This window comes from Eptatretus burgeri, chromosome 1 (genome assembly GCF_056783735.1).
Source record: "Eptatretus burgeri isolate ZD-2024b chromosome 1, Ebu_testis_v1, whole genome shotgun sequence".
Classification (NCBI taxonomy): domain Eukaryota; kingdom Metazoa; phylum Chordata; class Myxini; order Myxiniformes; family Myxinidae; genus Eptatretus; species Eptatretus burgeri.
In genome coordinates this window covers 97,322,461-97,338,460 of record NC_140961.1, presented here as the reverse complement: position 1 = coordinate 97,338,460, position 16,000 = coordinate 97,322,461, and the positions used below count along the sequence as shown (strand labels likewise).

The following is a 16,000-nucleotide window of genomic DNA, read 5'->3' as shown; positions in this document are numbered from 1 at the left end:
TTCTAAAACGCTGGCACACGTTGAATACGTTATGGGTAAGTTTTGATAACATTGAGAGCACGCTGGCATACGTCGTAGTACGTTGCCATACGTCATTGTACGTTGGCTTTAAACGTTGTACTTTTCGGTTCTCCTCAAATTTTTTCATGCTTGAAATTTCACGACGTATGCCGGCGTATGACTCACACGTTCCGCTACGCTGGCCACAAGTTGTAGGCACGGTCTGCGATCGTTGACAGACGTCAACACATGCTACTTGTAAGTTAATCATAAGTTGAGACACGCCGAGGTAATATTTAGCGTACCCGAAACTTATTTCCTACCTATGATTAACGTGTTGTTGGCACGTTACGCGATCGTTGCCACACATCGACAGACGTTACTTTTAAGTTACTCATAGGCTGAAAGACGTCGGTATAATGGATCGTCCTTGCGTCAGCGTCCACGGCCATGGCCAGGACACTTATTTGCAGCATTCTTCAAACTTTTCTTCGGCATGACGAGGATGTTCACACTTCGATGTCGAGCTTGGCTATGATTCCAATTGTCCATCGGCAGTGTCTATTTAAAATAGTCGAGTTTGAGCGTTTTAACACGTTCAGAAGAAACGCTTCAAATTTCCAAACCCCAGCGTCAAAAAAAAAACAAAAACAAAGGCGAGTGACAGCAATTTAAATCGTTCATTGTAAACAATGAAACTAGCTGAGTGGTACCGTTTAAAAGTCGTTGAGTGTAAAAAAAAATCCAATTGTTGAGCGCAAGCATCTACTTTCAATAGTGGAGATGCAGCCATTTAAATCGTTGAGTGGCAGCCTATGAACCTACCCGTGGACATGCGGACGCAAGGACAATCCATCATAACCCACACCCTCCCCCTCACACTCACCTACTACTGCCAACATGAACAAACTACTACTACTACTAATACTAATACTAATTCTAATACTGATACTGATACTGTTACTGCTGACATGGACATCGACTCAAAAAGGACTCGAAAACACTGTTGGGTTCCCCTTTTATGAGCAGCATTTTTATATACCAATTCCCAAAACCGCTGGGAACACGTCTTTATATGGCAGTTGTAAGCTAGAAACACATTCATTTTTTTTTGTCGACCGGAAGACGTCATTGGAATACGTCTACATACGTCGATGTGTGTTGGGACTACGTAAAGAATTGGTTCAAAGCACGTCAAACATAAGTTAGAAATAAGTTTCGCGTAAAAAAGACATTACCGCGACGTGTTTCGACTTATGAGTAGCTTATAAGTAGCCTTTGTGGACGTGTGTAAGCGTCCACATATCGTGTGTAAAACTTATCCTCATCGCATGCGAACGTGTGTCATACGCCGAGTACGTCGTAAAATTTTGAACATGTTCAAAATTTCTTGATGTACTCTACTTACTACGACTTATGATAGCGTATTTAGCGTTATACTCGCGCATACCAAACTTACCCATACCGTATTCGACGTGCCCCAACGTTTTAGACACACTTTTTGTTACATCGGCATACGCTGGCAAGATCGCCAAGGTGTGACCGCGATTTTGACCCTTCCATTTCTACGGCAGTTATGATTCGAATCGTTGTGCGTCAGCCTTTTAATAGGCTACGTCACGACATCGTCGACGGTGCGTGCAACGCGCTATGCCTGAGTTAGACTATCGTTGGGCATCAGTTGTGTAGGCCAACAACAGGTTCAGCATTCGTTGGTATAAGTTATCTATAACACAACGAAACGTTCTGTGTCCGTGATCAATGCGTAATACATAAGACCAAGTCGCTATGAATACGTCCGAATCTTTAAAAAAAAACATCAAAAGTTCAACGTAAGCCAGCGTTTTACATACATTTTAACACGTTGCCATCGCTGGCTAAAACGTCAAGGTGTGACCGGGCCTTTAGAAATACCACCTTAGTTGTTGACCTTTTGGTCAATGTTGACCTCAAAAATAATTGGTGGTTGAATTCAGTGACCTGAAATATAAATCCTCTTCAAATTAAAAAAAACAAAAACATTTTTGCCAAGTAACAAGCAAGCGGTCATGAACTGGTACTTATGAAATCAGTCACTGGAACCTTGACCTTTGGACCTCAAAAACAATAGGCTTCTAGCTTTTGATTGGCTCACCAATTCAGTGACCCAATCTGACAATTCTGTTTAAATTTCAAGTCCATCGAAGGAAAATCGACGATTTTATGTGATCTTGTCCTTTGTTCTTTTGACTTCAACAACAATAGGCTTCAGTGAACCAATTTGCAAACCCTGTTAAAATTTCAGCTCAATCGCATTATTAATTAACCTTCACCATATTCTCAAAATTTAGGTTTCTTGAAAATTTGATGACAATTATTGGTATGGACTCCATACTATGGAGGCAGATCTGAGAAAAGCCTCCAGATATTGGGTTGGTTAAACCCTCTGGGTAGAAGCAATACATTATCATAACTTTATTCCATATAAGCTATGCTCCACGAAAAACCAGGTTGCCACATTGACAAATAGTTTAAAAGGTCAATTTGAGGTCAAAAGGTCATCAGTGTGTCGAAACTGGCAAAGAAAATAATGTCTTTCCCAGGATTCCTTCCTAAGTGACATAATGTAAAACACAAATACGAGTCTTACTCTCTTGTGTTGTTTGTATTAATATAAATTAAATAATTACATTCAAAATTACAAAAGGTCAAAAAATGTTGGAGAAAAAAAAAAAAAGACAAAAAAGAACCCCATCATTTTCCCTCTGAATGCACCATTGGTGACGTGCACTTCCATGAAACCGAGTTTAATTATTCACATATTCGACTCCTGCCAACCGAATTATTCTATTCTGGGTTTGGATAGCACATTTGAAAGAAATGTCAATATGGTCAAAGCATTTCAAAAGCACTTCATCATTAAAGGTCAAGTTGTGTACTCTTCAAGGCATGTTGTACAGTTGCATCCAATGTAAGCAGAAATTGTTTTGCAACCGCAATCCACAAACTCAAATTCAAGAGCATTTGATAATTACAGGATATAACTTTCACCATATCAAATCTGTAGCAGACGTCCCAACGAATCATTTGCACATCAACCATTGTCTTGAAGTTGCTTAATTTCCAGCATGACCAAGTACATGAAATTATACAAACACAAAATTCTTTCAAAATAGTGTCATAAATGTGCATGCTCAAAAACGTTTGATACATATTCAAAAGTGTTTCGCAACAGAGTACGTATTGTTTTATATCAAACCAACCAATCAAAACCTACAGAGACAATTAGTACCCAACAGTAATGGGTTATTCAATGTCTTGGCGAATGTTCTCTGGATTATGGCAAGACCCAGCACAGCAACAGCTTGGGATGCACCGCAGACCACGTTTTGTGCAGTTACATCTTCCAGACTGACAAGGAGCTTCTGACTGCTTGCGGCCACACATCATAAACTGATGACTGCTTCGAAATAGATTCCTTTGTAGTTAACAAGGGTTGCAGAATGTTGTCCTTGATTTTCCAACTGCTCTCTGTGGTGGGTGGTAATTTTGGCTCTGACACCATACATTGCTTCCACACCAGGGTCTGATAGTGAGTCATTCGTATATACTGTACCAGGGCATCTTTTGTCGGGGGGGGGGGGGGGGTGGGGGGGAGATTTTCCAGGTTAGTCTTTGTCTTGCTAAACAGAGAACATCTCATTGTGTGGATAGAGCGAACCTCTGTCGAAGGAACATACAATTTACAGACAAAGTTTTCTGCTTATGAAAGAACCATTTCATCTGGCTTCAGATCCAGATATATGTGTAAATTTGGCCCTTCGTGTTTTAAAATAACACTTCTTCCTATGAAACATCATGGGCCAAATTTACGAAAGGCGTTTAAGAGTTAGACACGTACAATCGCTAATCGTGCGATGATCACTCATTCAAAGTCAGTCGCCAATCGCTGAAGAGTGATTATCTAATGTGCGAACAAAGCCTAATCACAAGTGTTTAAATAACAAAGAAACTTTTACATGCCAGCAAGGGCATGTTTCAGAGTATGTTTAAGCCTTGAAACAAGCATTAGGCAAAAATGGAGTTAGAATTGCAGTTGTACTCTCATATACTTTTCCTGGCATTTTAAGTTAACTTAAGAATCACTATAGGTTACGCTATTGTGGTTTATGTACTGCAGTAAGGATTCCCGGTCACTGAAGTGATTACGGTTCTAATTACAGTTGTCTGCAGATTATTACTCCTTAATACAACTGTTAAAACTATAGCTGGTTACAGTTCTGCAGAGCCTGGAGTTAAAACTACAGTTGGTTACAGTTTGCTGCGAAGAATAACTACAGTAACGGGACATATAAGAATTACATGGCTTATAATTAGTAATTTACATGGGACAGTGAATATGGATGTGTTAAGAGTGCTTGAATTCGCTCAAGAAGACCTGATATCATCACATTTGTCCGAAGGAATCATTTCGTTGGCTGCTGAATCTAGTTTAAGATGACGTGGATCAACTGATGATGAGGAACAATCTGCTGAATCTCCTTCAATAATTATCCATGGCGCTTCAATTCTATGCAGGGGAATCATTTCAATTGAATGTTGGAGATGTGTGCGCTGTTTCACGGGTTAATCGGCTGTTTATGTCCCTTCGTAAATTTCTATTTAGACGGGTGATTAGCTGTGCACATACAATGATGTTTTTTTTTTTATCAGCGTTTAAAGACGAGTCAGTGTTCTCAAGATGCTCGCTAAACGCCTTTTGAAAATTCAGCCCCATATCTTCCAGTGTAATAAAATAACTCCAACTCGTCATTTTTGATGGGCTTTTGTACTAGTGATATAATAAGGATTACTGTAAATGATGTTGATTTCACAACATCTTATATTCAACTTTATTTAAGTTATAAACTTCAAAACATAGTTCCCTTACTTAAAGTAAGAACCGTAACCTTAGATCATCAGCGGGGCACCGTTCTTCGTCAAGGTTTTGATCCTTTCAGTCCAGAAACTCTCTAAACGGCTGATCCATAACCTTGGCCATGGATCCACATTAGTAGTTTACCTATATCAGTCGATCCATAACCTCAGTTGTGTCTCGGCAGTCATTCAACCCATCAATGTAACATCACTAAACAGACTCTACTCAGTGGAGGATTTAATGTATTATCACATCACTACAATTCCCATCACACATTCTATTTTATGATAAATACATTAAAAGACACACACACACACACACACACACACACACACACACACACACACACACACACACACACACACACACACACACACACACACACACACACACACACACACACACACACACTGCAATCGTCTCGCAACCTCTTCGGAGCAAGACTAACAAAGATTGAGGAATACATCAAGTTGTGAGGTCAGAATGTACTTCAGGGCTCAATTGCTCAAAATAACCAACTGCTGAGGTCACAAATACCACTGGTTCTCCTACCTTCAAAATATTGATAAACCCCAGCAATGGCCATTCTCCAAAACAGCCTAAATTCATTTGGTTGTCAGTACTCTTACCAGTCTCTGATCCTAGCACAAGTTTCATACATTTGTTCAAAAAAATTGAAACCTGTGTTTGATTGGTACAGCCAACCATGAAACATTTTTCTAATGAAAAAAGAGAAACTGGATTAAAGTGAGACACAGCTTGACATCCCTTCCCCATTTTGCCAACAAAGCCCTTCTTCCCGCATAGTCATCAAATTATCTCCCGATTCAACTAACCCACTTTAGAACTAGCTAATATAATTAGTTTAGCCTATATATTTCTCATAAGTTTAACAATCAAATTGTTTTGGTAAATTTACCATTTTCCATTCTCTCCGAGACTTTTCCTCCCTTTGTACAGTGTGCATTCTTGGTACTGCTCTCTCACCGTTGTGCCAATGATAAAATTCTTCCATTGTTTTATTGATCTCATTTTATTCCATGATTTATATGATGTGTCTTCCATATACCCGACTTTGCTACTATTGTTAATGTTTTCTGTAACTTCCCTTCTCTTATTTGGCAAGTTTTTGGTTCTTGTGAAAGTTTGTCTATGTTTTATTTTGTCTTGTGTCCTGCAACTTTCCATGTGTCAACTTCTTTCCTTATGCTTTCAAACCAACTTTCCCATGCATTCTTCTCCTCACATATCTATTCATGGATTCTTCCAGTTTATCTCATAGTCGTCTTTCCTTGCAGTGGGCTGGCAGGATGGCCTGAGATGCATGCTTACTCCACTCTAAGCTGTCTCTCCTGGGTTTGTGTCTCAGTTCAGCTATAAATTGTCATCCTTGTGTTTCACAGGCAAGATGATTCATGAATGTGTGTACCATCCCTCAGAAGGAGGTTAAACTGGGCATCCCATCTGCTGACATTAGTTCAATGACATACCATGGTGTCCTTCACGAAGAGTAGGTTTCTGTCCTCGGCGTAAGCACTTCCATCAGTAGAAGTTGCCTTGTTCACATTGGTACAGAAGAACTGAGAACTGCCTACTCAGTTTGTTCTGTGCATCACTGAGCATACAGAGGAACCATAAGCTGTACCGATCAGTTAAATCCAACTGGGAATTAAAGCCACTGTACTTGGTCATTGTTTGGCTTGGTATTGCAATGTAATTCACAAGCTTAATAAATCGGATTTGAACATTATTTACTCAAAGCATGAGCTATTATAGTTAATTTGAGAAGGGTATATTGAATAAGCTCAGTGGGGAATATTCCATCCAAACAGGGACCTGAGGAACATCTGCCCAATGAAAAATGTGACTTCAAGTCCTCAATTCTTCCCCCCCCCCCACTCACAAACCCCAAGTCATCAATCCCTCCTCACCAAGTCGTAAAGCTCCACCTTCCAATCCCAAGACCTCAACCTTCCTCTCCCAACCCTAAGGCTTCAATCACGTCCCACTGCAAGTTTTCAAATCCCCTTCACATCCACCACCACAACTCCTGAACTGCCCCTTCCCCCTCTCCCCTCCCCCACCCACCAAAAGTCCTCAATCCCACACTCTCAAGCCTCAACCTCCTCCTCCTCCTGTCCCATCTTTGCTCTTCCCCCTCCCAACCCCAACTCTTTGTCGTCCCCTCCCCGCCTCCCCTTCTTCTGCTCATAAAAGCGAAAGGGAAGTCACACGTCGATCATTACATATTTCTTCACTTCCTCATCGAAACAGCAGAATATTTAACTTTTTTCCATTCTCTATGTACTCCCCGATCATGCCATCACCGACTTCAAGTAAACCATGATCAAAACAGCAACAGCATGGTTCCTACATATCATGGCCCATTACAGTCGCCTGTCCAAATTAATTCCGTGAGATATGTGGAAATCCCGTGGAACTGTAACTCTCAATTGACCTTGAGCAGTCTAATTGTGCCAACAAATGACCCTAAACCAATTATTGTCTTCTTGATGCATGTATGCACATCATTTCAAGTAAAATATAGTAAGGACCCATGGAACCTCCATGGTCAAAGCCCTTGCTTGAGAGAATTCCTCATAGTTATTTGGACAGTGTATAGGCAACAGACCACTGCCTCAATCTCTCCCGAAAATAAATAAAAAAATAAACCGGGTTTGAAGCAAAAACATGCCCACTGCCTTTGTGTATATAATATAATACATTGGTTATGTAGCTCGGATAGATTCCAATTGCATTGGCCTAGAGGCCCAGAGGCCTAAAGCCTAAGGACTGAAGCTTGAGGTCTCTACTTGCTGTGGCCTTCACAAGGCCCGTGACATCTATCGGCTCCAACCTTTTGATATCGAATCATTTTAACGGTCGCTTTGGTTGTTTTACTTTGAAAGGAAAGCTTGTAGGGAGGGCATGGCGAATGTGAATATCACAGCTCTGAAGATGTCTTTGGCTTCGCATATCACCAAAATGGTGGCTGTTTGGTTTTTCACATTAAAATTGTGGGTGGAGTCAGACTAGCTATCTAACCAATGGGTGGAAAGGTGTGTTACACACACATGGACGGACGGACGGACAAACAAGCGTATTATTAGAAACGTTTGTCACGAGGCAATCGCAAAAAGAAACGCCCATTTATACTCTTCATAATTCAACGATTTATTTAAAAATATGAATTACATTTTCAAATTGTCACTGCTCTTATCGTCTTTTGAGGTTGTTTTATTTATTTTTTTAATCTGCCTAAAAAGAAAACATGACAATGCTCTAGGACCTCTGAGTTTTGTAATTGAGTTGTTTGAGTTTGAGTATAGCTGTGAATGCAGCATTTGATATCTCATTGGTGTCAGAAACTCACCAATATATTCTCCTTCTTGGGCAATTAGAAAGGGCCGAGGAGGCTCGGCCTCTGTCGGAGGAGGTTCATAGTTCATGTCAGGATCTGAGTAGTCCCCATCACTGTTGTCTTCTGGAGAATCGTCTTCCTGAGAAGTTTGAGATCACAAAGAAGGATAAAGTTACTCTTTTGTGTCATGAGTAAGTATTGTAAATTAAAATTATATTTACTGCATTTTTATTTTATCATCTAGGCTAATTCTTTTAATCCATATCTTAACAAGTATTACAATCCGTATAGTAACAGGTATAGACATTGTGACAAAGGTCGGGAGGGACGAACTAAAGTGGAAGACTTACAAATTCTCCTTCTGGCCATGCCTCAGGTTCTGCCATATTGAAACCTGCAATGGAAAGAAAAATCAATCAACTTTAAAAATAAAAATTTCTAAATGCTGAAGAGGTAAAACCTTGAGTGAAACTTGTGAAACAATGTAAAAAGCTTCAAACTACCAAATACATTTCCAACAAAAGCGAGGATAAAAAATGAATATTCCAAACTGTTTCTAAGCCCACCCCTTCCTTTCCAGGTTGGTGTCCTATTCTGTACGTTTCCCCCTCTCCTCCCCCCACCACCCCCTTTCGGCTGTAGCACGCCATTGCCTGCAGTCGGGCCACAAATTTGACCTGGATGGGACCCATGTCTCGAAACAAATGACACAGATTGATTCTTGAGTCATGGCATATCCATATGTAAAGGCCTGAGAGGGTGGCCTAACTCCGGAGACCGTGGACACATCCACACAATACACTGCTATAATACAAATATCAAAAACAGGGTGGTGCAAATAACTAGATAAGATGGACAAAAAAAATAAACAACAACACTTGATACCCCACAATGGCACGCACACACATGCACAACACTTAACAAGACTTCCACAAATTATGTATCTCACAATGTCACCACCATGAACCCGGATGCACAGGCAGACATGTTCATTCCCCGGAAACACAAAAACAAGAACAAACTCGCACGTTTACTCAGTACTCTCCCCCTCTCAGCCATTGATGTGGCACAGGGTTCTCCAACACCCCCATATGTACAACATGAGGCCAAGATTGAGTACGAGAGCAGAACATCGATGATGTGATTGGCATTTTGACTTATAAGGTCACCATAACAAAAGCACTCCTCAATTCGCTCCTCACAAGGGCACATGGCTGGAAACGGATGGCTGGAAACGGATGGCCACATCCTGAGAATAAATGCTGACACATGCTGATGTCTGGAGTCTATTGGACTGAAGAATTCCCCTGGGAAGTGGATGGAATGTTGCTGAGACAGGATTTGCTCTCATTTGTTTATTACTAGATTGGCAAAGTCGATCAAATCACCATTTTTTTTGGGGGGGGGGGGGTTGGATGCACCTTCTTCTTAACTGTGTAATCCCATGATCACTCTCATCATATGCATATAAATATACATGAGGTGTGATCAAAAAATTCGGTGAATGGTGTCGCTACTCGTGAATGTGTGAACATTGTTGAGCTCAGTGGGCAGAGCTTATTTCCTTCAACCTCTAACTTGCCAGCTTGCAACAAACACCATTTTACTATGCGCCAGCGCACCGTGGCATTGTTTGGTTTGCACGCGTCTTCGTGGCGTCTGGCACTTTTGTAGAAAATGTCAAAGTTTGAGCACAACGGTCTACGGAGATGAAGCTGTGACAAAGAAGATTGTTTTCAAGTGGTTTCAGAGCTTTCGGGAAGGAAATGAGCTGGAAGATGATGAAAGAAGCGGTTGTCCGTCAACAGCAAGAACCGATGAAAACCACTCAAGTCAGCACTGTCGTCCTTGAAAATCGACGTTTAACCATTCAATAAATTTGCAGACGAGATCAGTTTTTCATTTGATTCCATTCCGGCCATGCTGAGATCTGTATCTATGTGTGTACATATATATTGATATCAGGTGGTCTCTGTGTTATCCCGTATTGCTCCTTCTGTTCACTCAGCTCTTCAGCAACTCTCGGATGCACACGTTCTGCCAGTAAATCCATCCTGGTTAATCTTCCAAAATCCAAGGTGACTGCATTCTGAAATGCCTTTGCTCCTCACTTCTGCCATCTCTGGAGCCCCCTTCCAGAAGCCGTTTTCCCCACTCTTCCCCGCAGGGCTTCGAGCAGGCAGTGCTCCGCCACCTCATGTCATCCCCTGTCCTGCCCACGGTCTTTATTACCTCCATTAACCCACCCCAAACCAACCCTGATCTGACTCGCTGGTTTCAGTGTTTCCTGCCTCTGCTCACTCTTGTTTACCTGTTCGTGCATTCCCATGCTAGTTATTCCCAATTGTTGCCCTGCTATCCCCACTGCCAGTTGAACCTTGCTCTTCCATGAGCCTCGCTGTTGTCGAGAGAAAAAGAGAAAAGACTGCTGAACTTTAAAGTTCACGGGAGATATTGAATGCTTTAACCCCATTTTTGATTCTTTGAATTTGGTTCATATTGGGACACACTTGTCCCATCCCCAGTCGCAATACACCCCCTTCATTATGGAAGTGCTGTAGTAAATGCTGTGTTGGCTTCTAAATCCTGATGCCTCTGGGCATTTGTAAGTATTTTGGACAGCCACATGAATGACACCTCTCGAGAGTTGAGTTGGTTGTGGAAAATCGTGTTTATGTTGCCATGTCTGATATCGATTTCATTGGCATCGAACACCATATGTTGACCACTATGGAAAAGTTTGTCCACACAGGTGATGTTCTGTATGTACATCATGGTCTCCAACAATTCTGTTCAACACACACACACACACACACTTAACTGTCTGTGTTCTCTAAACTTTTATATGCACCTGTACACATTTCTTCCGTCCTGAAATGATGCCCTTCCTGTACACTCATCCATCTGTAAATTTCAATTCCACTCCCACCTTCCGCCCAGAGGAAAAGGACAACGTTGATTGAGAGTTGCCAATCTGCTACCACGGGTTATCACCCCATGAACACACCATGCGGAGGTGCCAAACTACATCGCTGGATGGAGACAGGCATGCGTACAAGCACGTGTGTGTCGCCGGTACGAAAGTGGGATCATTCATTCACTCACCCTCACATTTGAAATTTAAATGTCAAACTAGAGTGCTTGGAATGTTGACATCTTGTATCTTTCTTACCTTGGTTCTGGTTGTAGTTGGCATTCATTGATGGATGCAAGGCAGGCCTGCAAAGAAATAGTAATTAAAAAAAATGCAGAATGTGGGGAAAACACCAAAGGATGCATTGTTCTTGCTCAATTTCTCTTTGGATATCATCCCTATCAAGTTTGTTTTAAATACCTGTTACATATATTCCCTGAAATGCTTTCTGTGGTTAAACTCATCGATGTCCCTAATGGGATATATCGACCTGTGAGAACTAAGTATGAGTAAGAGCAAAAAACGTTGTGTTTGAACTTCAACTGCACATTGTATTTACTGACTTGTCATCTTTACTAATTAATAGCTGACAAGTGAATATTCCAGAAATTTTTATCTATCAATAGTGGCCATCATGTTTGTTATGTACCCAACAATGGCAGAATTTCTGCCCCCGATCCCTCTTCCCCTTCATTTCCTTCCTCCAAGGCCCATATATAGTCCCTTCTTCCTCCCTTTCACATCTTCTTATCTCTTTCCAACCTTTGATTTCCTTATTTTTTTTTTCATGCTTTGCAATCCCCCCCGTCTCTCGACAATCACCTGCTTTTTCACTTTCTTTGCTTAATTTTGATTCTTTCCCACCCATTCCCACTATCATGCATAAATAATAAATAGATGGCCTTGAAGCAGGGGGTGGCAACATGAACGACACAGACCATTGGAGAAAATATTAGCGGTTAAGCTGCTGTCACAGCTTGACGTTTTAGCCATCATATGGCAAGGTATCAAAATGTATGTAAAACGCTGGCGTACGCTGAACTATTGATGTTTTTTCAGTTTTGGGGCATATTCATAACGAGTTGGACGTATGCATAACGTATCAGTAACGTACACAGAACGTTTCGATAACATATAGATAACTTATACCAACGAATGCTTAGCGTGTTGTTGGCATTCACAACCTATGCCCAACGATAGTCTGACTTATGCATAGCGCGTGGCAGCGTATCTCCGACGATCACGTGGCATAGCCTATTAATAGGCTGCGGCTCGACGATTCAAATCATAACCGCACTAGACATCGAAGTGTCAAGCCGCTGTCACACCTTGACGTTTTAGCCAGCGTATGCCGACGTATGAAAAATTTGCCGAATACGCTGGCACACGTCGAATACGTTATGGGTAAAGTTTGTATACGTTAAGAGCACGCTGAAGCACGCTGGCATACGTCGTAGTACGCCGAGCATGTCGACATATTTTAAGCATGCTCAACATTTTTAGACGTATGCCAGCGTATGACGCACACATTCCGCATACGCTGGCCATAAGTTGTAGGCACGTTATGTGATCGTTGACACACGTTACTTGAAAGTTCCTCATAAGTCGAAACACATCGAGGTAATGTTTAGCGTACCTGAAACTTATTTTTAACCTATGAGTAACGTGCTTTGAACCAATGTGTAACATATCTCCAACGCATATTGATGTATGTAGATGTATTTGACGTCTTCCGGACGACCACAGAACGTACTGAACGTGTTACTAACTTACAGCTACCGTATAATGGCGTATTGGCAGCGTTTAGGGGAATTGGTATATAAAAATGGAGTTCACAGGAGGAACCCGTCAGTGTTCCAGACTCCATGGTTTTTTTGTTTTTTTTTCTTTTCTTCGGCATGACGGTGATATTGACACTTCGATTTCTAGTGCAGTTATGATTTAAATTGTTGAGCGGCAGCCTATTAATTATATTATATTATAACTGCACCAGAAATCGAAGAGTCAACATCACCGTCATGCCGAAGAAAAAAAAATAAAAAAAACCATGGTGCCTGGAACACTGACACTAAACATTACCTCGACGTGTTTCAACTTATGAGTAACTTACAAGTAACGTGTGTCAACGATCGCGTAACGTACCTACAACTTATGGTCAGCATATGCGGAACGTGTGAGTCATACGCTGGCATACGTCGAAAAATCTTGAGCTTGTTAAAATTTGTCGACCAGCTCGGCGTACTACGACGTATGCCAGCGTGCTCTTAACGTATACAAACTTACCCATAACGTATTCGACGTGTGCCAGCGTTTTAGATAAATTTTTCATACGTCGGCATGTGCTGGCTAAATCGTCAAGGTGTGACAGCGGCTTTACATATTTAGCTTTCTGTATATTTCTGTCGTGGAATTAAATATTTTCTGAATTGAATTATAAAAAAAAAATATGGGAAATACCCCTGGGTGCTCACCTGGTAGTGGCTGGATAAGATAACCAGGGAACCACTGGTAGGCATGGATGACACACAAAATATATAACGTTGAAGAAAGTAAATGCCTCTGGATTTTTTAAAATTCCATGAACAAACCTTGGTACATCACGGGTGATAAAGGCTGTGGTCAAGATTCATCGAAATTGGGTGTGTGGTTTTGGAAAAGAAAGCAAATACCTGTTCCGGAGGGCAACCCCTTTGTACACCCTCTTCAACCCTGATTTAAAAAATTTTTTTGATGGTGTGAACCATCTTTGGTACATCACGGGTGATGAAGGTTGTGATCAAGCTTCATCAAAATTGTGTGTTTGGTTTCGGAGATTAAAACTTTTACAACTGGCAAAACCAAAAGAGAAAAAAAGGAAGTTCATCATGGCTATCTGTAAATTCTCTGTGATACGTTTCATCCACCTTCACCTCGTACATTGTGCAGTACAAACCCCCAAAACGGCAGATACATTTGTTAAGTAACTTTAGGGGTCGTCTCAATCGAAGACAATCACTTCAGAACAGAACTACAGAGATGACTCACAATGCATACACCAAGAGATGGTGATCCCAACACGTTGAAGAAATGTTCAGGTTTCGAAAAATTCGTTTCTAAATTACCGAGCACTGTGCACATATCTCATTCATATCGATAAGAGCATTTAAAAAAAGCATAAAAAGAGATTCAATGTTGACGATTCCAACTTGGAAGAGGGGGAGGAGGGCGGTGTCTGGGAGAGTCATACACTTTGTGTGACAATGACAATGTTAAAAACATTGGTTGACACTTTTGAAAAGAACAACTCAACAAACAGTTATTAACTCGAACCTGAAGTGTCTCTTTGTAAACCTTTTGTTACAACTGCTTGCAAAACGTGAAAGATGACAAAATTTTATGCCTCTGCTGATAAAGTCGCCGCAGGCATTATTTTTTCGCGTTGTCCGTCTGTCCGTACGTACATCCGTCCATCCATGCTAACTTTCTGTTTTCTCTGCAACCGCTTATTCAATTGATACACCATTTTCACCATAGATGCGACTGCTCATGTAAAATGTTGTAATGATAATTATGACATCATAGGTCACGTTGTGTGGCATCCATGTTGGAAAAAGGAAAAACTTTGGACCTCTGTATCTCCGAAACTGCTCCGTGGAAAAAATTGAAACTTGCCACATGTGAAGCACTCCCCAAGGGAAACGACTGTGATTTTTTGTTTTTTTTGATGTCGTCAAAGGTGGTTTCATTTTGATGTCGTAATTGCATACGTCGAACGTTTTATATGATCAGTCAGAAAATTTTCAGGGTCATCTGGGGATAAATTGTATGGGGGGGAGGGTGGGGAATTAATGACATCATTGGTCATGTGGTTTGGCAGCCATATTGACAGCCATATTGTCATTTGGCAGCCATATTGTCATGACATCATTGGTCATGTGGTTTGGCAGCCATATTGTTTTTAACATGAAAATCTTCAAAAAAATTTCATTTCCAAAACAGCTGAACAGATTGAGATGAAACTTTACAGGTGTGATCGCCTATCCACGAGGAACAAAAAAGTTCTCCACCTATGACGTCAGAAGTCATATGGTTTTAGCGATGATTTTTTTTTGAAGAATAAACTTTTTTTTCAATCTTCTTCTCCAGAACGGCTTGACTGATCGAGGGGAAACTTCACTCCCATGTTCCCCAAGCCTTGAGGGTATACCTGAGTGTTCATGAATAAGTAATAGGTCACATTGTCTGGCAGCCATATTGGATTGAACGAAAATCTTGAAAATTTTTATTTCTCTTGAACATCTTCATCGATCAATGTGAAACATCAAAATTATGATCTAGTTGTCATGGGGAATGTATGCTTTAAATTTCAACCTAATCGGTGCATGATCTGGCAGCCAGAATAAGTTAATATTTTGAATCTTGGTTCAGGGATTTAAATCAAACTTAGTACAAGTATGTGTCATGATGTCATAATGTGGGCAGAGCTATATCTGGCGACATCACGATGTCAAACAGTGTCCTAGTTTTATTTGTTTTAAACATGTTGGTTTTATTGGACTGATGCCTCGGCAATACAAATCCTCTCTCTGTCTCTCTCTCTCAAGAATGACGAATGCCTCAATTCTGTGTTTGCTTCCAAATAATGTGTCCCCAATCCCTCACTCTCTGTATGCACCCTTCTCAGTCATACCCAACTGTTTCTGAATTCTGTGTCTTTTGCACCTGAGAAGGTGGAGAGGTTTCTGTCATCCCTCAACTCTGATTCTGCAATTGGAATGGATAGCATCCGCTAACATGTCATAAAACCCTGCTCTGCTGCTGTTTCACTTCCTCTCTCTGCCCTCTTCAC

The 16,000-nt window shown here is 41.0% G+C and overlaps 1 protein-coding gene across 4 annotated transcripts in view; it reads right to left on the bottom strand.

The window, feature by feature from the left end:
- The window catches only part of LOC147035010 (uncharacterized), a 102,903-nt gene that overhangs the window by 38,651 nt on the left and 48,252 nt on the right, over window positions 1-16,000 (bottom strand). For all 4 annotated transcript variants that reach the window (XM_085892434.1, XM_085892444.1, XM_085892419.1 and 1 more), the window contains 3 exons: window positions 11,431-11,477; window positions 8,609-8,652; window positions 8,271-8,397 (listed from right to left, as the gene is read on the bottom strand). In XM_085892434.1, the coding sequence (XP_085748560.1) occupies window positions 8,271-8,397; window positions 8,609-8,652; window positions 11,431-11,458 (199 nt within the window). In that variant the 5' untranslated portion in view covers window positions 11,459-11,477. The remainder of the gene's footprint in view (window positions 1-8,270; window positions 8,398-8,608; window positions 8,653-11,430; window positions 11,478-16,000) is intronic.